Source organism: Myxocyprinus asiaticus, chromosome 2 (genome assembly GCF_019703515.2).
Source record: "Myxocyprinus asiaticus isolate MX2 ecotype Aquarium Trade chromosome 2, UBuf_Myxa_2, whole genome shotgun sequence".
In the NCBI taxonomy this organism is placed as follows: Eukaryota; Metazoa; Chordata; class Actinopteri; order Cypriniformes; family Catostomidae; genus Myxocyprinus; species Myxocyprinus asiaticus.
The window spans coordinates 43152290-43175097 of NC_059345.1; the positions used below are offsets into that span (position 1 = coordinate 43152290).

General features: G+C 39.8%; 1 protein-coding gene across 1 annotated transcript in view; it reads left to right on the forward strand.

Annotated features, from left to right (window-relative positions):
- Window positions 1-6558: 6558 nt before the first annotated feature.
- Window positions 6559-22808, forward strand: part of LOC127451750 (alanine aminotransferase 2-like) — a 35017-nt gene continuing 18767 nt past the window's right edge. Inside the window, exons 1-4 of the mRNA XM_051716673.1 lie at window positions 6559-7205; window positions 18269-18358; window positions 19197-19305; window positions 19591-19724. Coding sequence (XP_051572633.1) covers window positions 6909-7205; window positions 18269-18358; window positions 19197-19305; window positions 19591-19724 — 630 coding nt within the window. The 5' untranslated portion in view covers window positions 6559-6908. The remainder of the gene's footprint in view (window positions 7206-18268; window positions 18359-19196; window positions 19306-19590; window positions 19725-22808) is intronic.

The following is a 22808-nucleotide window of genomic DNA, read 5'->3' on the forward strand; positions in this document are numbered from 1 at the left end:
ACACACACAGCACCGACACACACAACAGTGCTTCCCTGTCGGTGATCAAATTATGGGAAACACTATTTGTTGTACAAAACAAGCCTAGATATACCTTGTAACAGAAATCAAGTATTTTTCAGCATAAAGCGCATTTTAATTTCCACAGGAGCACGGCAAGTCTTTACTATCACCAAAACACAGAATGAGACGTCTTTGTCTGCAAACACTTTTCATGTGGAGTTCAAAGCGCCACTTGACGCTGACGCGAACCATGAATGATTGCTGTACACTCAAAAAAATGCTGGGTTATTTTTTCAGCCCAAACGCTGGGTCGGGCCTGTTACGTCATTTTATTGGATTATTTTCTCAATGTTGGGTAGTATTTGTGGGTTAATAGCTGGGTCATTTTCACTGACAGTTGAAACTATACAACCCTCCCAGCGGTGGCGTCAGAACAGCCCAGCTGCTGAGTTACCTGACACGCTTTTTGGATCGTCTTCAGGAGTGAGTGGTTCTCAGTGCAGACAAATTGGAGTATTTATTCAGTGAAATAAGATTTGTATCACAAACTGTACGCAACTGTTAATAGATGTCACACTAGCTTCATGAGATTTGGCTTTGCGCTTCAGGGCTTCAACACACTGCTCTACGCAAGCGTCATGCGGAGCTTTGTTCAATACATGAAAAGCGTTGGTGTGCACGGTAAACATTGAAAACGTATTTGAGTTTAGAGTACAAACAAAAAATAAAGTAAATATTAATTAATAAATTCATTAGGAGCCATCGAATATCGAATCAAAGTCTGAGTTTTTCTTTGTACTTTAAAACCATCACCAGTGAGGCAAACACTTGTGTGAAAAATCACAAACTGGTGCAAACTTCGACCTGTTATTGCACAGACACATTTATATTTATTAACCATGCTTCCAGTATTCTGATGACTGTGAGATTGCTAACATTATGGGTTGATATCTTTCTTTAACCTTTTTGCTTTGCTTTGTTATTGTCTTACTGTCTTTTTGTAGGTTGGAACAAATATGGTGGGGTACCTCCAGCAGCCTGAGATCCACTACAAAGAATAAAGGAGCTGCAATGTTTACACTTTTGTTTATGGTGTGGTTTATTTTACAATATTTTAAGGATAAAACAATCTGAAAATATTAACCCACTTATGAGATCAAATGAACCCAGCATTCCTGTAAAAATGAACATGCATTTGGGTTGAATAAATAACCCAACTTGCTGGGTTAGTTTAGCCCAACGTTTGTTCTGACCCATATTTAAACAGCAGCTGGGTTAAAAACAACCCAATTTGGGTTATTTTTAACCCAGTATTTTTTAGTGTTCGTTGGGCAGGAATTTATCTTTGTGGGATCAATTTCTATAAAATGGTTTTTAAAAATTCTTATCCAGTAACCCTAAGCAACTGGAAAAGTCATAATTCATTGGTCAGAAAGTGTGGGAACCCTGTTTTTATATAAATCTGACAAAAGGTTATGCAGTCAAAATATTCATTGTGTTGGCAGGAGGGACTGAGAAAAAGTACGCAAAACAGTTGGGAGCATGGAATAATAGGATCTGAATCTGAAAGGAATGGGCTATTGTTTATAATACAATGCATTAGGTCTATATATTTTATGCAAGAGAAAATTTACATTTATGCATTTGGCAGACACTTTTATCCAAAGCGACTTACAGTGCCCTGATTACAGGGACAATCCCCCTGGAGCAACCTGGAGTTAAGTGCCTTGCTCAAGGACACAATGGTGGTGGCTGTGGGGATTGAATCAACAACCTTTTGCTTACTAGTTCAGTGCTTTAGTCCACTACACCACCACAAAATCATAATCAGAGAGCTTTTTTCTTTAAAAAGTGCGTATTACTGTAAAAACTAATATTTCTCTCAAATTGTAAAAAGACAGTTTACTCAACTTAAGCCTAATTATTTGCTTTTCTTACTAGTTTTAATTAAGTCACCTCTGAACCCTAAAGTTAAGTAGTTATTTTTAAACAGTACTAGAAATGTCACATTTTGGAATCATAACTCAAATATATACGTTTTTTAAACTTAAAGATTCAAACACTAACTCAAAATGATCAAGTACAAAATTTCCGCTGTGTGGGATACCCATAAGACCTTGCGCTTGAATAAAGTATGTATGTTTGGTCAAAACAAGGGAATTTATGTAGGAAAATAATAATTGTTATTTAAAAATTTATATAGTTTTAATTTGTATGACTGTTGTTGTTGTTTTGTTGTAGCTGGTTGAAGTAATTTGTGTGAAGTCACCATTAAGGTGATACCTGTGGTGAACGTGGAGTCTGGCAAATTAAGTTATTCTTCTCTACTCAATTGTACTTTACAAAAGTGTAAATTTATGTGCATTAAGAAGTACTGACGTGAATCCAACTTGCCATATGGGTAACCTAGAGTCCAGTCATAATTTTCCTTATATTGTGTATAAGACATGTTATAACTCAATTTAAATGATAAAATAAAAACAATGATACTTTATCACAGATGAGTTAAGTTGCCTTGTAACTAGTTAACATTAGTTCAGTTTACTTGAGCCAAATAAGTACGTTAACTTTAAAAAAGTATGCCTTAAAAAATCTAAGATCAACTAATTAGATTTTAGTGTTGAGTAAAGTGCCAAAGAAAAAAAATGTTTCTGCACCAAAGAAACTTTTACAATTCTACCATCGTGTCCTGCCTTCTGTTGAAACATTCCTTTTAGTACCACCTCCTTCATACACTGCCGCACACTGTTTGAAACACAAGCCTCAGTGTTCTGAAATTACAGCTGAAAAAAATTCAAAATGTTGTCTGTCACTGAAATTTTTTTGAAACTCAATGTTAAGTGCCTTTTTGAAAATGGAAAGGGAAACCCTGAATAAAATGTTATATGTTGCTCTCCAGACTTCAGATTTTTTAGTTGAACTGTGGAAATCCTGGGTTTTTTGCTAACCAAGTCATTGTTCAGCACAATACTGATCTTTTAGCCTCACACAAGATGATTTAGGCAACTGGTACACAGGGTTGTGAGGGTTACTTTTGAAATGTATTCCACTACAGATCACAGAATACATGCTGTAAAATGTAATTTGTAACATATTCCGTTAGATTACTCAAGGTCAGTAATGTATTCTAAATACTTTGGATTACTTCTTCAGCACTGGTAGATTTTTTCACTTGTTTTGACTATAAAAATTCTGTCAGTACAGTAAGACAAAATACACATGTTAAAAATACATTCTCTGAAAAACCTAAATATCTTATGCAGTGTTGTTTCTAAAACAAGATAAATCAAATTGATCTTGTTTTAAGGATTTTAAAAAATTATCATCAAGAATATGATTTTTGCCCTAATATCAAAGGTCTTACTAGACAAAAATAAATTATGATCCAACGTGAATTTTCTTGATAAACAAATATGATCGTGCCTGGTAACATGTGCATGTAAAATGGCTAGAAATAGCATTTTAACTTAGTGTAAAGCTGACAATTTACACAAGGTTTATTTCTATTTCTTCTGCTCCAAACTTCAAACTTACTTCAAACTTACTTCAAACTTCTCTGTCTGCTCGTATGAATGTAACACATCATAAGAAATTGTTTCACTGCTGTTCAAATGCACTTTGGATCGCATCATTTATATGTATAAATGTTTTCCATCTGAAAGGACTAAATATTAAATGAAACAAATGACAATAAAATGCAAAGTAATCTCTTCAGTAATCAAAATACTTTTTGAATGTAACTGTATTCTAATTACCAATGATTTAAATTGTAACTGTAGTGGAATACAGTTACTTATATTTTGTATTTTAAATACGTAATCCTGTTACATGTATTCCGTTACTCCCCAAACCTGCAGCTACATAAAGTGTTAATGAGTCTCTCAGAGAACATTTGAATTTGGCCTGACTGAAAGAGTATATTTTCTGGAAGAATTTTCTCTGATATATGTGTTAATACATTTCACTGGCTTGCCATTTTTACTTAATGTTTGTGTCTTATAAAAATAGTTTTTAAATAAAAAGTCAACCTGAAAAACAAATACTGTGGTACCAGTGATTTTGTTGGGCATTCTACATATTACTGAAGTTATAAAATGAGATTGTACAGACTTGTTTCCAACAGATGGCAGCATTTCATTCAGATTATTTATATTGACAGACTACAGAAACATTTTCATTTTTCTAATCCTTTGGAGCAAATTTGTACTTTTGTGTGAAATATCTTTTTAAATCAAACCAATTTTTAATGGTAATATGTTGAATACAATATGAAAACATAATTTGCCGTAATTAGAAGGTGAAAGAAAAACAGTACGATTTTATTAACAGACCTATTTGCTCCACACTAAACGTGGGGAATATCTAGACAATTTTGGCTTGTCCTTAGTCGTACTCAAGAATCCTTCAGGTATTGAGTAGTACAGACATAGAAGAATAATCCTATTTTATTATTTCTGATTAACTAAAAACAGTGTAAATCAAGGCAGTATAATTATATAATCGATTTCACTTTGTTATCAAGTAAAATGTCCTTCAAAAGGACCATGTGTATCACATGCAACAGCATGTGATTCTATCAAACAAATGCCTTCATGATACAAATTAAATTGAGAAGTCTATAAAGCTGATCTTGCCAAAAGCCTATATTGAATGCAGACCCTTCTGTTCTTGTTTTATTATTATTTTAAACATGGTTTAACATGTAGCATATTTATTACTTTAATTTACTCCTAAACCACAATTACAATAAGGCACTACAAAAATAAACATCCCCAAAAACTAAATCATACATACAAATAAATAAACATGTAGCAGGATCTTCTTGCAAAATACACTTACATTTATGAATATAAAATTTCCCCCAAATAAAAATAGTGTTTAATAAAAACTGAAAGTGACCATTTACACTGGTGGCCAAAAGTTTGGAATAATGTACAGATTTTGCTCCTATGGAAAGAAATTGGTACTTTTAGTGGCATTCATCTGATCACAATGTATAGTCAGGACATTAATAATGTGAAAAATTACTATTACAATTTGAAAAACAATTTCAGAACTTCTTAAACTACTTCAAATAGTTCTCATCAAAACTCCTCGACGTGCAGCAATGACAGCTTTGCAGATCCTTGGCATTATAGCTGTCAGTTTGTCCAGATACTCAGGTGACATTTCACCCCACATTTCCTGTAGCACTTGCCATAGATGTGGCTGTCTTGTCGGGCACTTCTCACACACCTTACAGTCTAGCTGATCCCACAAATGCTCAATGGGGTTAAGATCCATAACGCTCTTTTCCAATTATCTGTTGTCCAATGTCTGTGTTTCTTTGCCAACTCTAACCTTTTCTTCTTGTTTTTCTGTTTCAAAAGTGGCTTTTTCTTTGCAATTCTTCCCATAAGGCCTGCACCCCTGAGTCTTCTCTTTACTGTTGTACATGAAACTGGTGTTGAGCAGGGAGAATTCAATGAAGCTGTCAGCTGAGGACATGTGAGGCGTCTATTTCTCAAACTAGAGACTCTGATGTACTTATCCTCTTGTTTAGTTGTACATCTGGCCTTCCACATCTCTTTCTGTCCTTGTTAGAGCCATTCGTCCTTTGTCTTTGAAGACTGTAGTGTACACCTTTGTATGAAATCTTCAGTTGTTTGGCAATTTCAAGCACTGTATAGCCTTCATTCCTCAAAACAATGATTGACTGATGAGTTTCTAGAGAAAGCTGTTTCTTTTTTTGACCTAAAATTGACCTTAAGACATGCCAGTCTATTGCATACTGTGGCAACTCAAAAACAAACACAAAGACAATGTTAAGCTTCATTTAATGAACCAAATAGCTTTCAACTGTGTTTGATATAATGGAAAGTGATTTACTAGTACCAAATTAGCAATTTAGCATGATTACTCAAGGATAAGGTGTTGGAGTGATGACTGCTGGAAATGGGGCTTGTCTAGATTTGATCAAAAATTACTTTTTTCAAATAGTGATGGGGCTGTTTTTTACATCAGTAATGTCCTGACTATACTTTGTGATCAGCTGAATGTCACTTTGGTGAATTAAAGTATCACTTTCCTTCCATAAGAGCAAAATCTGTACATTATTCACTAGTACATTATTATCTGTACATAAAACCTTCCGTTTTTTTTTTTATGTTTATTTATTTTATTTTTTTATAAGGCAAATAGGCTGATTTTTATTGTATTTTTATTAATTACAACTGACTAATGAGCTGTTATTTGTGTGCTTTAAAAATAGGTAAGTGGTGGGGACGCTGGATTCAATGGTTTATGTTTGCTTATGCATTAACTAACTACACTGTTACAAAATTAGTATTATGATTTGTAGAAAACACCTGTAACAACCAAGTCAGAGTCTGAACCTTTTTACTTTAGCTCTGCTCAAAAACTCAGAGACCTCAAACATTAACACAACGTCTTGCTGCTACTTTCAAGCAACCTTGAATGTGACTACTGTTCTGATGAAATTCTAGCCGGCTGTGACAGTGCCATCAAATCTCCTCCCCTCACACACACACACACACACACACATACACACACACGCGCGCGCGCGCACCCCCAGCGAAAACGCCTATACGGCTGGATATTGTAGTTTTATCATTTAAGCGTCGAATTGTGACATTGAATCAGGGGGCAGCGTGAGAACAACAATACCCATCGTGAACTGAAGAGGGAGAGAGAAAAGATTGGCGGGTGGATAATAGTAGGCGATGTTGAGGTGGCTCTATAATGCCGATCGGCCTCGTACAGAAGCGGACATTTCTGACGTGACTAACCAGCGATCAAACACGTGGTAAAACTACAGGATCTTCACCGGTACCGACGCACGCGCATCCTTGTTTCGGGTTTTTGACAGGTTCATCATACGGGCTCGACTTCCTCACTGTACCGATATGTATCGCATGCAGTCGCTTGCAGCTCGGTCATTGATCGCTGGTGCTCTTGATCAATACACCGCCTTGAAGCTGACCGGGGTGAGACATAAATCTCATGGTCCGTCCGTAGAGAAGTACGGGCAGATGCGCTTCAGCTCCGCCGAGGCGAAAGTGGCTGCGGGGCGTCTGAATGGTAAAATGCGGGAGAAGACTCTGACTATGAACACACTGAACCCGCATGTGAAGGCTGTGGAGTACGCCGTGAGAGGACCCATCGTCATCAAAGCTGGAGAAATAGAGAGATACTTAAAGGAGGTGAGAAAATCACATGGTGTCACTAAGTAGAAATAATCTTCAGTTTTATAGATTATGTTTCTTCAACTTCGCACAGCATTGTAGACTTCTAGAAAGTAAAGTCTCTTTAAAACATTTTTCACAATCTCACTAGTTTAATTTGTCTAATAGTGTACCTGCATCACAAGATAGTTATGCAATTTTTGTCATTTATTTCTGAAAGTCATCGACGTTACCTGACTCTTTTTAGGAGGGCATCAGCCCCCCTTAAAATCTGTGACATTGCAATCAGCACATAAGTGTTTTAAACAGCTGCAGCAGCAATGCTGCACTTATTTGAATCACGAGGCGCTTTGGCTTTGATAGCTTTTCTAACCTGTAAAGACTGACTGTAGCGCGAGCCAATATCATTGGAGTGTGGGCTGTGAAGCAGCATATCTATGGCAAGCTGTTTTGACATTTATTCCTTAAAATTTACTAGTATCTATTTTTATGTTGCTAGTACTTATTTTTTAGTGACTAGTAACTATTCCATTAGATACTAGTACTTATTCACTATTCAGTAGATACTAGTACTTATTAATTAGACACTAGTACTTATTTAATAAACACTAGTACTTATTCAATAGACACAAGTACTTATTCATTAGATACTAGTACTTATTCATTGGGTACTAGTACTTATTCAATAGACTCTAGTACTTATTCAATAGACACTAGTACTTATTCATTAGACACTAGTACTTATTCAATAGACACTAGTACTTATTCATTAGATACTAGTACTTATTCACTAGACACTAGTACTTATTCAATATACACTAGTACTTATTCAATAGACACTAGTACTTATTCATTAGATACTAGTACTTATTCACTAGACACTAGTATTTATTCATTAGATACTAGTACTTATTCAATAGACACTAGTACTTATTCATTAGATACTAGTACTTATTCATTAGATAATAGTACTTATTCACTAGACAATAGTACTTATTCAATAGATACTAGTACTTATTCATTAGATACTAGTACTTATTCATTAGATACTAGTACTTATTCACTAGACAATAGTACTTATTCAATAGACACTAGTACTTATTCAATAGACACTAGTACTTATTCATTAGACACTAGTACTTATTCAACAGACACTAGTACTTATTCATTAGATACTAGTACTTATTCATTAGATAATAGTACTTATTCACTAGACAATAGTACTTATTCAATAGATACTAGTACTTATTCATTAGATACTAGTACTTATTCATTAGATAATAGTACTTATTCACTAGACAATAGTACTTATTCAATAGACACTAGTACTTATTCATTAGACACTAGTACTTATTCAATAGACACTAGTACTTATTCATTAGATACTAGTACTTATTCACTAGACACTAGTACTTATTCAATATACACTAGTACTTATTCAATAGACACTAGTACTTATTCATTAGATACTAGTACTTATTCACTAGACACTAGTATTTATTCATTAGATACTAGTACTTATTCAATAGACACTAGTACTTATTCATTAGATACTAGTACTTATTCATTAGATAATAGTACTTATTCACTAGACAATAGTACTTATTCAATAGATACTAGTACTTATTCATTAGATACTAGTACTTATTCATTAGATAATAGTACTTATTCACTAGACAATAGTACTTATTCAATAGACACTAGTACTTATTCATTAGACACTAGTACTTATTCAACAGACACTAGTACTTATTCAGTGGACACTAGTACTTATTCAATAGATACTAGTACTTATTCATTAGACACTAGTACTTATTCAATAGATACTAGTACTTATTCATTAGACACTAGTACTTATTCATTAGATACTAGTACTTATTCAATGGATAATTGTACTTATACACTAGACACTAGTACTTATTCATTAGATACTAGTACTTATTCATTAGACACTAGTACTTATTCATTAGATACTAGTACTTATTCAATGGATAATTGTACTTATACACTAGTACTTATTCACTAGACACTAGTACTTATTCAGTAGATACTAGTACTTATTCATTAGATACTAGTACTTATTCATTAGATAATAGTACTTATTCACTAGACAATAGTACTTATTCAATAGACACTAGTACTTATTCATTAGACACTAGTACTTATTCAACAGACACTAGTACTTATTCATTAGACACTAGTACTTATTCAATAGATACTAGTACTTATTCATTAGACACTAGTACTTATTCAATAGATACTAGTACTTATTCATTAGACACTAGTACTTATTCATTAGATACTAGTACTTATTCAATGGATAATTGTACTTATACACTAGACACTAGTACTTATTCATTAGATACTAGTACTTATTCATTAGACACTAGTACTTATTCATTAGATACTAGTACTTATTCAATGGATAATTGTACTTATACACTAGTACTTATTCACTAGACACTAGTACTTATTCAGTAGATAATAGTACTTATCTGTATATTTGGACAGTTTGTTTTTCATTATATCAAAAATCTAAAAGGTGTGCATCATTGCTGACATCTAGATGCACACTTTGGAGTTGGGTGTATGACTGCAAGTCATTTACTTTAAATGTTATTGAAGTTAGAAATGTATACACCAATATCGCATGTATCTTTGGAGATGGTCCCTAAGTTTGCGACTAATTGTGAATATCGAACATCCAACGTCAAGCCATCTTCATTGCCGTCATTTACACCACATCTAGAATTTTGTCTAATATAATTTTGTGAAGGAAATTACATTTGATTTTAAATGTTTTTTAAATTTGATTTGTTGTATGTATCCTAAATGCACACAATTATGTAATATTTTCACACTTTTAGCATAATTTGGCAAAATTACAGTTTGAATGTAAATGACGCCCATTAAACATATTCTGCTCACAAGTGATATTTACCTTTAATTTATTTCAAACATTACTTGTCTCATATTTCATCTCAAGCATGCTCTTCACTGACACTTTTGTCGACTTGATTAACAAGTACACTAACTTTTAAAAACTTTGTTAGGAGCAAAATTGTTTGGTGTGGTGGAAATGATGCCACAACTGTGGAACAGTCATCATTTCTGACAAATCAATCATTTTCACTCAGTGAAAATCTATTTTACTCTACTATTTTGATATTGCATTTTCATAATTTAATATAAAAAAAGTCTGGGTCTGTATTCTGGGAAATAAATCTATACATAAAAAAGCATTTGAAGGGTAAAATAAATGAAGGCATGGCATAAGATTTCTCAGTGAGTTTTAAAGTGACCTTAATATAACCCCAAAATTTGTTTTTGGGAAATCTGTTAGTGAGAAACACCCATATGTCAATGTGTACTGATCAAACTGTTCAGGCAAATCTATAGTTAACAAACAATATTTGTGTAAGTAAGTCTTCTTCCACAGATGGAGAGACGTTACATTTACTTCAGTAACTTTTTGAAAAAAAAATTTACTTTTAGAGTAGGTTTAAAAGTGGGTACTTTTTACTCTGACTCAAGTAAATTTCTAATGAATTTTTTTTTACTTTTACGTCTTTACATTACTGGGTTTAATTTGAGTTAATGTGTAATTTATTGAGAGATTTTAAGGAAGGAAAGGAAGTCATGCATATCTGGGATGGCATGAGGGTGAATAATTGATGAGAGAATTTACATTTGTGGGTGAACTATCCCTTTAAAGTGATAGCTCAGCCATAATTTAATATTTTGTCATAATTTCCCTATCCTTATGTTGTTCCAAACCCGTGTGACCCTTTGTATTATGTGGAACACAAAATATGTTAAACAGAATGTTAGGGACTGACAGTCTCGGTCACCATTCACTTTCAAAATATGGAGAAAAAAAACCACATTCACTGAAAGTAAATAGTGACTCAGGCAAACATTCTGTCTAATATCTCCTTATTGTGTTGCATGGAAGAAAGTCAAATGGGTTTGGAACAACATGATGGTGAATGATGAGAGAATTTCCATTAATAATAATTCTGTAATACATGTTCAATGTATATTATTTAATGGAATATAGGGTTAACGTCCATTATGTAATTTGTGAAAGTAATGAATTTTTATTGGATACTTTCTTATTCTTACTCAAGTAATTAGCTATGTTAGAAATTTTACTTCTACTTGAGTAATTTTTTTTTTAAGTAATTGTTCTTTTTCTTGAGTACAGGTTTTGGCTACTCTACCCACCTCTGGATGTTAGTCATTTTAGGCTCATTATACTTTTAAGTTCTTAAGGTGTTTTTAAAGATTTCCTTTTTCAGTGGCATGCCCAAAATTAAAGGCTTATAACTCTACAAATGCAATAAATTGTTTGGTATCATTGTAAAGATAACTTTTCAAATTTTTTTATGAAATAGATTGATAAATTCTGATAATCTCAGCCTAAGAAACTGCTGAAAAATCACAAAAATCTTGAGCCAAAAAATAACTTATTTTTATTTTTCAGATTTTACATTACATATCTCAGGGTGTAAATAAGGTAGCTCCAAAATCTGCTTTTGTTTTATTCCCAACCATGTCACCTGTAACTGAGTAAAATTTTGTGTTGATATGACAAAGCAATCAAAAGTTATAGCATTACAAAAATAACATCTCCAAGTGTCCAAAAGCCTCTTCAAACAAATAAAGCATAATTGTACATAAGAACTAATTACACATGCAAATACAACAATGACTAAAGGTATGCTCTCTCTCCAAAGCATGCAAGCATGAGTAACGAGATCTCATTCAGTTCCATTCTGTGTCATTTGAGCCATCATTTAATCTGTGTCATGTACTTGGCATCATCTCTTGGTCGCCATATTAGTGGCAATTAAAGTGAACGATCCTCTCTGCCCATGTTTGGATGACTTCCACCTCTGTTTGCAGCGATCTGAATCCTAATATGATTGGTTTAGCATTCCATGATGCTGGACAACCTACTACATCATGTCCAATGAAGTCATCTGATCTGGGAACGTTAACGTGTGTTAAGCCAGATAGCACATTATGTGCTCTGTGCACATTGTGCTTCATGTGGATTATCTAATGATCTATGCCAGGGGTCGGCAACCTATGGCACGTGTGCCAGCATTGGCACACGGAGGGGTAATCACTGGCATGCCAGCAACGGAGAGAGAGGAATAGACTATTTTATTAATATAAATTCCTCACTTGAATTTCAATCTACATCTTGATGTAATCCTTCCTCATGATCACACAGCATGTTTTTATGAGCTGAATGGGAGGCTAAACAAAAAATTAAAATGTGACAAGACTGCAGTATACCAAACAGACTCGTGCAGCGTGTGCAAGCCATTTGCGCATCACAAGCCGGCAGCGCTTCACTTTCTGTTAATCGCACGAATAAACGCACTCGCTTTGCTTCGGTCAGGCTGCGCGGATGACAGCCTTCATTCTGTGTTTCATTTGTTTTTATGCTTTCAGAACAACACGTAATGCAATAAGAAAAACACCACTATTAATCCTTGAGATTTCCAACCCAGCATACAGGTACACCCTCCTTAAACTATGGACATTCAAAATTACATTCAGTGATTAAAAGGGAAAATGTCATGGTTACTTGTGTAACCTCCGTTCCCTGATGGAGGGAATGAGACGTTGTGTTGATGTAGTGACACTAGGGGTCACTCTTGGGAGCCTGAGACACCTCTGGTCTTTGATAAAAGGCCAATGAAAATTGGCAAGTGGTATTTGCATGCCACTCCCCCAGACATATGGGTATAAAAGGAGCTGGTATGCAACCACTCATTCAGGTTTTATGCTGAGGAGCCGATATAAGGTCCGGCCATTTCAGCGGGTAGTTTAGCGTTGTGGCAGGAGGGACACAACATCTCGTTCCCTCCATCAGGGAACGGAGGTTACACAAGTAACCATGACGTTCCCTATCTGTCAATCACTCGATGTTGTGTCGATGTAGTGACACTAGGGGTCCCTATACGAAACACCACAATTGGCTGAACTATGTTACGTGAACTGGCGGTGTGTGGTGGGCAGACTACTGTGTGCCTCGCAGCTAGCACACCAGGTCGACACGTAACCACCCCCAACAAAGTTATGAGTGTCAAACGGCCCTATGGGGACAAGTCGACTACCCAAAAGATAGAGACAGGCTTAACGCAGTCGTGGCCTCTTTTCCCCTTCTCTTTTTCCACTCCCTGAGAAAGAAGGGGGATTATCTGACTGGGCCGCCAGGTCTAGTCGGGAGGTGTTCCTCCCAAGGGGAAGACACCGCGGAGACCACACCTCGCCCAAAGAGAGGGGGATATTTAAGTCAAAGAATACGTCACATGGTCTTTCCGATATGACGCATTTTGCCAACAGGGAAACGAACTAGCGGAAGATATATATCGCATGGTGTTAGCCTTACAGGGAACCGCCACATGCGGCGCACCTACCGCAGAACAGGACTCTTAGTTAGCACGTGTACTGGGCCGGCAGCGAGTCTCTCCAAAAACTCGACTGCCACAGGGCTAGGAGGAAGTCAACAAGGGAACAAAGTTTGTGAACACTACTGGGAATTAATGGCACACTTCTTCAGCTCAAAGGGAGGTGGAAGGCGCTATGTGCAAGTGATACACCCGGCCAGCTATCCCGGGCTTATCCGCTTGTGTTGCGTGCCACTACCTGGGACGAAACTGGTTCCACCAGGAGGTTGTAGAACCTTGCAAAGGTGTTGGGTGTTGCCCAGCCTGCTGCTCTGCAAATGTCTGTTAGAGAGGCACCTCTGGCCACGGCCCAGGAAGCCGCTACACCCCTGGTAGAATGGGCTTGTAGCCCTACCGGGGGCGGCATGTCCTGGGCGAGATATGCCATAGTTATGGTGTCAATGAGCCAGTTGGCGATCCTCTGCTTGGAGACAGCACTTCCTTTCCGCTGTGCACCAAAGCAGACAAAGAGCTGCTCAGAGATTCTAAAGCTCTGCGTGCGATCCAAATAGATGCGTAAAGCGCGCACCGGACACAGCAACGACAGGGCTGGGTCTGCCTCCTCCTGGGGCAGCGCTTGCAGGTTCACCACCTGGTCCCTAAAAGGGGTTGTGGGAACCTTGGGCACATAGCCCGGTCGGGGTCTCAGGATCACATGAGAGTAGCCCGGACCGAACTGCAGGCACGTTTCGCTGACAGAGAATGCTTGCAGTTCACCTACCCTCTTGATGGAAGTGAGCGCAGTCAGGAGGGCAGTCTTCAAGGAGAGTGCCTTAAGCTCAGCTGACTGCAAAGGCTCAAAGGGGGCTCTCTGTAGACCCTGAAGAACTACAGAGAGATCCCATGAGGGAACGAGGCGTGGTCTGGAAGGATTCAGCCTCCTGGCGCCTCTTAGGAACCTGATGATCAGGTCGTGCTTCCCTAAGGACTTACCGTCGAATGCATCGTGGTGTGCTGCTATGGCGGCAACGTACACCTTCAAAGTAGAAGGGGACAGCCTCCCTTCCAACCTCTCCTGCAGGAAGGAAAGCACTGATCCGACTGCGCATCTCTGGGGGTCTTTGTGTTGGGAAGGACACCACTTAGCGAACAGATGCCACTTAAAGGCATACAGGTGCCTTGTAGAGGGGGCCCTAGACTAAGTGATCGTGTCTACCACCGCGGGTGGTAGACCGCTTAGGTCTTCCGTGTCCTGTCCAGGGGTCAGACATGGAGATTCCAGAGGTCTGGGCGCGGGTGCCAGAGGGTGCCCCGTCCCTGAGAAAGGAGGTCCTTCCTCAGGGGAATTCGCCAGGGGGGAGCTGTCAAGAGGAGCGTGAGGTCCGTGAACCACGTCTGGGTGGGCCAGAAGGGTGCTACCAGGACGACCTGCTCCTCGTCCTCCCTGACCTTGCACAGGGTCTGTGCAAGCAGGCTCACTGGGGGAAATGCATATTTGTTTAGGCCAGGGGGCCAGCTGTGTGCCAGCACGTCAATGCCGAGGGGAGCCTCGATGAGGGCGTACCAGAGCGGGCAGTGGGAGGATTCTTGGGAGGCAAACAGGTCCACCTGTGCCCGTCCGAATCGACTCCAAATCAGCTGGACCACCTGAGGGTGGAGTCTCCACTCTTCCCTGAGGGTAACCTGCCGTGACAGCGCGTCCGCTGTAGTGTTGAGGTTGCCCGGGATGTGAGTGGCTCGCAGCGACTTGAAGTGCTGCTGACTCCAGAGGAGGAGACGGCGGGTGAGTTGTGACATACAACAAGAGCGCAGACCGCTTTGGCGGTTGACATATGCTACTGTTGCCGTGCTGTTTGTCCGAACTAACACATGCTTGCCCTGGATCAATGGCTGGAACCTCCGCAGGGCGAGCAGAATTGTCAACAACTCGAAGCAGTTGATGTGCCAATGCAGTCGCAGACCCGTCCAGAGGCCGGCGGCTGTGTGCCTGTTGCAAACAGGGCCCCATCCCATTTTGGAGGCATCTGTCCAAGGGCTGAAAAGATGGTGACAGACCGGCGTGATGGCCACGTGTTGTGTCCCGTGGCGCCATGCCCATCTTGGGACTTGAGTCTGGAGCCAGTGCTGAAGCGGCCTCATATGCATCAACCCGAGTGGGGTGGCCACCGCCGAGGACGCCATATGCCCCAGGAGCCTCTGAAAAAGTTTCAGTGGAACTGCTGTTTTCTGTTTGAATGCTTCAAACAGGCCAGCACCGACTGGGCGCGCTAGTTCATAAGGCGCGCCGTCAAGGAGACTGAGTCCAACTCCAAACCGAGAAAAGAGATGCTCTGAACCAGGAGGAGCTTACTCTTTTCCCAGTTGACCCAAAGCCCTAATCGGCTGAGGTGTGAGAGCACCAGGTCCCTGTGTGCGCACAACACGTCTCGAGAGTGAGCTGGGATTAGCCAGTCGTTGAGATAGTTGAGAATGCGAATGCCCACTTCCCTTAACGGGGCAAGGGAATCTTTCTTACGAAAGCAAGCCGCGACCGCAACGTTGCCATGGTCATGTTCTCGCAGTGAGAACATGAACCATCCACAAACGCTGCCTCCTTGTGGGTCGCGCCCAGACACGAAAGACAGCGATCATGACCATCCAAAGTTGAGAGATAACGACCGCAATCAGGAATAACACACAATCGGAAAGGCATCTTTAAAAAGACGTGTCTTTAAAAAGATGTTCCATGTGTGCCGCTCTTTTAGAGAAATATATACTTTTTTAGAGGGGAAAAGGCTCTTTCAGAAAATACACTCTCTTGTTTTTCTGCCGAAGCACCCAGGGGCGTTCTCTGCAGTGCACCAGTGCAGAGGAGGGAGAAGCCACTGAAATGCGCCATCCGATCCAGTAGAGGTGAATGAACAGTAGTATTCTGCTCAATGAGCATGACCGTTCGGCTCCGAAGAGAAAATCTGAATGAGTGGTTGCATACCAGCTCCTTTTATACCCGGATGTCGGGGGGAGTGGCATGCAAATACCACTCGCCAGTTTTCATTGGCCTTTAATCAAAGACCAGAGGTGTCTCGGGCTCCCAAGAGTGACCCATATTGTCACTACATCGACACAACGTCGAGTGAGTGACAGACAGGGAACATAAACCTGCATGGTGGGGTTCAAATATCTGAGTCTATTCAAAATATAAAGTAAACCTGGAAATTAAGTTTTAGGATTTAGCAGGTGCAATACACTGAAAAGGGTTAATAGTCGATCAGCTTGTGATGCACAAATGGCTTGCATGTGTAACGCGAGTCTCGTCACTTATTAATAGTGTTTAGCCTCCCATTCAGCTGATGAAAACACACCGCGTGATCATGAGGAAGGATTACATCAAGATATAGATTGTAATGCAGGTGCGAAAAACATAATATAAAGCGTGAAGCATTTACATGTTTCCATTGATCATGGTATAAATATTGTTTTGATTTATTGGACAACATTGTTTTCAATAATGAAAACAATATTTATACCATGATCAATGGAAACATGTAAATGCTTCACGCTGCAAACCCCCCCCCCCCCCCCAAAAGACATATACTTTGCTATTCTATATTTTTGTCTGTGAGTAAAACAAATAGTTTCTGTACTACTCTTTGAGAGCTTTCTAACGACATATTACACATGGCTATTTGATCAGTCGATGTTTTTACTGATTACAATAAAATGTACAGTGCAATATTTTTAATAAATTATCAAAACCAAACACTTGTTCAGTTTTGTTCATGATGCCTGCAGCACTGTAAAGTATAGCCTCTAAGCTTTAAAACGATACCTATTTTGTGTTGGTCAAGACTGTCGTTATTCATATTTTGATCATTCTTTTTCCAGAGGGCCAATCTGAACTAAAAGGGTTAATAACTAATTGAATAACTACAGAAATAATCAAACATACTGTAAGATAACTTCTACAGTATTTATTGTTTGTTGCATTAGATGACATTCTACTGTGCCTACTGCTGGAAGTAATATCAAAATGATTACCTCACAGATCTCTTTCTCTCTCTCTCTTTTTTTTACCCTTCCAAAAGGGTATAGAATGTGAACAGTTGACTTGGTCCATGGGAAAGTAATTGCAGGCCACTATCAAAGCAATGCAACAAAATAGTCTAATTCCTACAAAGTTGACCATTCAGCAGTAATGTTATATAACTCTCATTACCATGACATAGAAGATTGATTGAGCTTGCAGACTTTGTTATGACAGTTAAGCACTTAGAAAAAGAGCTTTAAATATAGCCCATGAACAGGTGCCTTCTGGACCTTCTTTGACCCCCTCTAGTGTGGTCATATCATAACCTGACCTTCAGTGATGGTGGGACTGAGTACTGTCATGCCCTCAGCACATGACATGATGGTACGTCCTGAATGTCCACAAAATAATCTGAGAGATATATCCTAACATATATCCTATTTCCTAACATCATAATCGTATATGATTGTAACATCTAAGCTGATACACCTGTATTTAGTTACAAAACCTATTAATGTGGATTCAGACAAATGTCTGCTTTGGCTCAAATAGGTGGACATAATCATTTGTTTTCCTACAGCAGTGTAATGCTTGCAAACTATTTGCTGTGTTCTTTGGAACATGATATAGTTCATCATATAATGGACACCTCTCTCTTTGTCCTACAGGGTGGTACAAAACCCTTCTCAGAGGTCATCAAAGCCAATATTGGTGATGCACACGCCATGGGACAGCAACCAATCACTTTCCTCAGACAGGTAATGAAAAATCTCCAACATGCAAATTAAGTTTCCCTGAACTGATTATTGCCCGAGTCACATTGTGTAAACAAATAATTGTTTTATTTTAATTATGGAATTCCTCTGCAACTGTAGAAAAGATTATTCAACTCATTTGTCTAAATGACAGGGCTATCGTTAGCCTGTAAAAAAAAACATTGGTATCCTGGAAACAAGATAAAAGAAAAGCATGAATAGCTTTAAGCATGAATAGTTGTTTCTGGTTAATGCAATATCTAAATTAAATTTCTCAGTCCATGTTTACCATTAAAGGTTGTTCTCATTGTATATCATGAAATAAGTTTATATTAACCCCTCACAAATTTGAAAGACACTGCAAATTCCTGTGGAAGACGGCATCATATGATTGGCCTAGTTTAGTCAGAGTTGATCTAGCTTTTTATTATGAGCTGAACAAAAGCTTGTGTGATGGACAGATCCTGTCTCTGCGCCAATGTAGCTGCAGCTTGTGACATGGAAATACATTTGCAATATGACTTCGCTTTGCATGCTAGCTTGGTTGTAATAGTCTGTAGTCAGTGTGGCCAATGTTCTCACTAAAGGGAAGAAGCCTTTGGCCTGCATGGTTTACTATGACTTGGAAACTTGAGAGGAAATAAATTCTGCCAGACATCTGCTCTCTGTTTTGCTAGAAAACAAAATTCATTCTCCAAGTTTGGATCACTCCCCCTTCTATGTGCACAGACATTTACAGAAACACACATTATACCCATGCCTCTTTGGGTTCAATGGAACAATACAGTATGTTTACAATGGATTTATTTGTCACTGATTCACCATTGCTGTTTCACTGCAGGTGGTGGCTCTCTGCACTTTCCCAGAGCTGATGGACAGCCCCAGTTTCCCAGAGGATGCGAAATGGAGAGCACGGCGTATCCTGCAGGGCTGCGGGGGACACAGTCTTGGTGTGTGCATTTGCTCCCGAGAATGTATTGTGTTAAAACCAGTGAAGACTTTGTTATTACATTAAATGGTTTGCTATATGGCTTTTTAATTAAAAAATATAAATTAGAAATAAAATAGAAATATAAATAATATTTTCTGCATGGCTTTGTAGTGATGGCAAAATATCCATTATAACCTGTTTTTGTAAATCGCACAACTCTCAGGAAGCTGGAGAACAAAAGAACTGTAACAAGTAAGTTTATGTAAGTGCTTTATGAGTGCTAACTTGTATGTTTTGGTTGCAGGGTCATATAGTGCAAGCCCAGGCGTAGAGTACATACGCAAAGATATTGCTGCTTACATTGAACAAAGAGATGAGGGAGTGCCTTCTAACTGGGAAAACATTTACCTCACCACTGGAGCAAGTGATGGCATTATGGTAAGTTATGGTATTCAGTGGACCCAAAAAGTATTTGGACACTTAAACTGCACTTAAACACATATTCATGTCTTTGCATTAAAAAAACTTGTCACAGAACAAATTTTTTGTGGTTTGAAATTCTAAAGCAATAGTTAAAAATACTTTATTGTTCAGAAGTACTTTCTTTCTTGTTGTCAAATTTTGTATGACATGTCCATAGTTAATGTGACGTACTGTTGCCGTGGTTACCCTGCTAGAGCACCTGTGTCAACTTGAGGGTACCTGACTTTATACGTCCACTAAAAATCACTTTGGGACCAGTTGATTAAAAGTATTTTAAAACAATGTTTCAGAAGAAGTTCTGAGAAAAGATCCATCATTCCATTATATGTTTGCAGATGCCACTTGCTTTGATATTTTGTATCTAATGCAATGACATTCAGACATTTTTTAAGCGTGGCTTAAGTGCTCACAATTGGCCAATACTTTTTGGGGCCATTATATTTGCAAACGGAGACTTGATCCAGCCAGGTTACTTGGCAGCCCTAGTGAAAAAATTATATACTTAAGCACACTTTATTCTTGGGTGCTTCAGTGTACTAAAGTGTATTACTGGCAGACTATAAATTGGTATACTTAAAGTCTGCTTAATTAGAACAACAAATTTTGTACTTAATGCACTTTAGTTTGTGCTGAAATGGAACTATTACAAGTATACTTTAGTACACTTTAAATATCTACCCTTGTATTTAAGTTTTGAAATACACAGAATTGACTCAATTTGAACTTATAATGTATTTTGGTGAAATTACAACTACAAATCCATTCTCAATCACCTTTTTGCCTATGTATTTTTAACCGCTTTCCACTCTTAATTTACAAATAAATAGAGAAAAATGTCATGGTTACTTGTGTAACCTCCGTTCCCTGATGGAGGGAACGAGACGTTGTGTCGATGTAGTGACACTAGGGGTCACTCTTGGGAGTCCGAGACACCTCTGGTCTTTGATTAAAGGCCAATGAAAATTGGCGAGTGGTATTTGCATGCCACTCCCCTGGACATACGGGTATAAAAGGAGCTGGTATGCAACCACTCATTCAGGTTTTATGCTGAGGAGCCGAGACAAGGTCCAGCCAATTCAGTGGGTAGTTCAGCGTCGTGGCAGGAGGCAACCACAACGTTCCCTATCTGTCACTCACTCGACGTGTGTCGATGACACTAGGGGTCCCTATACGAAACGCCACAACTGGCTGAACTGTGTTATGTGAACTGGCGGTGTGTGGTGGGCAGACCACTGTGTGCCTCGCAGCCAGCACACCATGTCAACACGTAACCTCCCCCAACATAGTTATGAGTGTCGAACAGCCCTTTGGGGACAAGTCTAAAGATAGAGACAGGCTAACCCAGTTGAGGCCTCTTTTTCCCTTCTCTTTTTCCACTCCCTAAAAAAGAAGGGGAATTATCCGACTGGGCCGCCAGGTCTAGTCGGGGGGTGTCTCCCCCAAGGGGAGGACACCGCGGAGACCACACCTCGCCCAAAGAGAGGGGGGGATATTTAAGTGGAAAATATGTCACATGGTTTTGCCGACCATGTGGAGAGTCTTCAAGGTAGATCCTACCCAATGGGGGAGGAGTTACTACAAACATGAAGACTGGGGCAGAGGGGCTCTGCCCAAGGAAGACGGAGTTTGCCAACAGGGAAACGAATTAGTGGAAGATATATATCACATGGGGTTAGCCTTACAGGGAACAGCCACATGCGTAGCACCTACCCCAGAACAGGACTCTTAGTTAGCACGTGTACTGGGCTGGCAGCGAGTCTCTCCAAAAACTCGACTGCCACAGGGCTCGGAGGAAGTCAACCAGGGAACAAAGTTTGTGAACACTACTGGGAATTAATGGCGCACGTCTTCAGCTCAAAAGGAGGTGGAAGGCGCTATGTGCAAGTGATACACCTGGCCGGCTATCCCGGGCTTATCCGCTTGTATTGCGTGCCACTACCTGGGCCGAAACCGGTTCCACCAGGAGGTTGTAGAACCTTGCAAAGGTGTTGGGTGTTGCCCAGCCTGCTGCTCTGCAAATGTCTGTTAGAGAGGCACCCCTGGCCACGGCCCAGGAGGCCGCTACACCCCTGGCAGAATGGGCTCGTAGCCCCACTGGGGGCGGCATGTCCTGGGCGTGATATGCCATAGTTATGGTGTCAATGAGCCAGTGGGCGATCCTCTGCTTGGAGACAGCGCTTCCTTTCCGCTGTGCACCAAAGCTGACAAAGAGCTGCTCAGAGATTCTAAAGCTCTGTGTGCGATCCAAATAGATGCGTAAAGCACGCACCGGACACAGCAACGACAGAGCTGGGTCTGCCTCCTCCTGGGGCAGTGCTTGCAGGTTCACCACCTGGTCCCTAAAAGGGGTTGTGGGAACCTTGGGCACATAGCCCTGTCGGGGTCTCAGGATCACGTGAGAGTAGCCCAGACCGAACTGCAGGCACGTTTCGCTGACAGAGAATGCTTGCAGGTCTCCTACCCTCTTGATGGAAGTGAGCGCAGTCAGGAGGGCAGTCTTCAAGGAGAGTCTTCAAAGGGGGCTCTCTGTAGACCCTGAAGAACTACAGAGAGGTCCCATGAGGGAACGAGGAGCGGTCTGGAAGGATTCAGCCTCCTGGCGCCTCTTAGGAACCTGATGATCAGGTCGTGCTTCCCTAAGGACTTACCGTCGACAGCTATCGTGGTGTACTGCTATGGCGGCAACGTACACCTTCAAGGTGGAAGGGGACAGGCTCCCTTCCAACCTCTCCTGCAGGAAGGAAAGCACTGATCCGACTGCGCATCTTTGGGGTCTTCGCGTCGGGAAGAACACCACTTAGCGAACATACGGCAGTTAAAGGCATACAGGCGCCTCGTAGAGGGAGCCCTAGCCTGAGTTATTGTGTCTACTACCGCAGGTGGTAGAACGCTTAGGTCTTCCGCGTCCCGTCCAGGGGCCAGACATGGAAATTCCAGAGGTCTGGTTGTGGGTGCCAGATGGTGCCCCGTCCCTGAGAAAAAAGGTCTTTCCTCAGGGGGGCTGTCGTGAGGAGCGTGAGGTCCGAGAACCACGTCTGG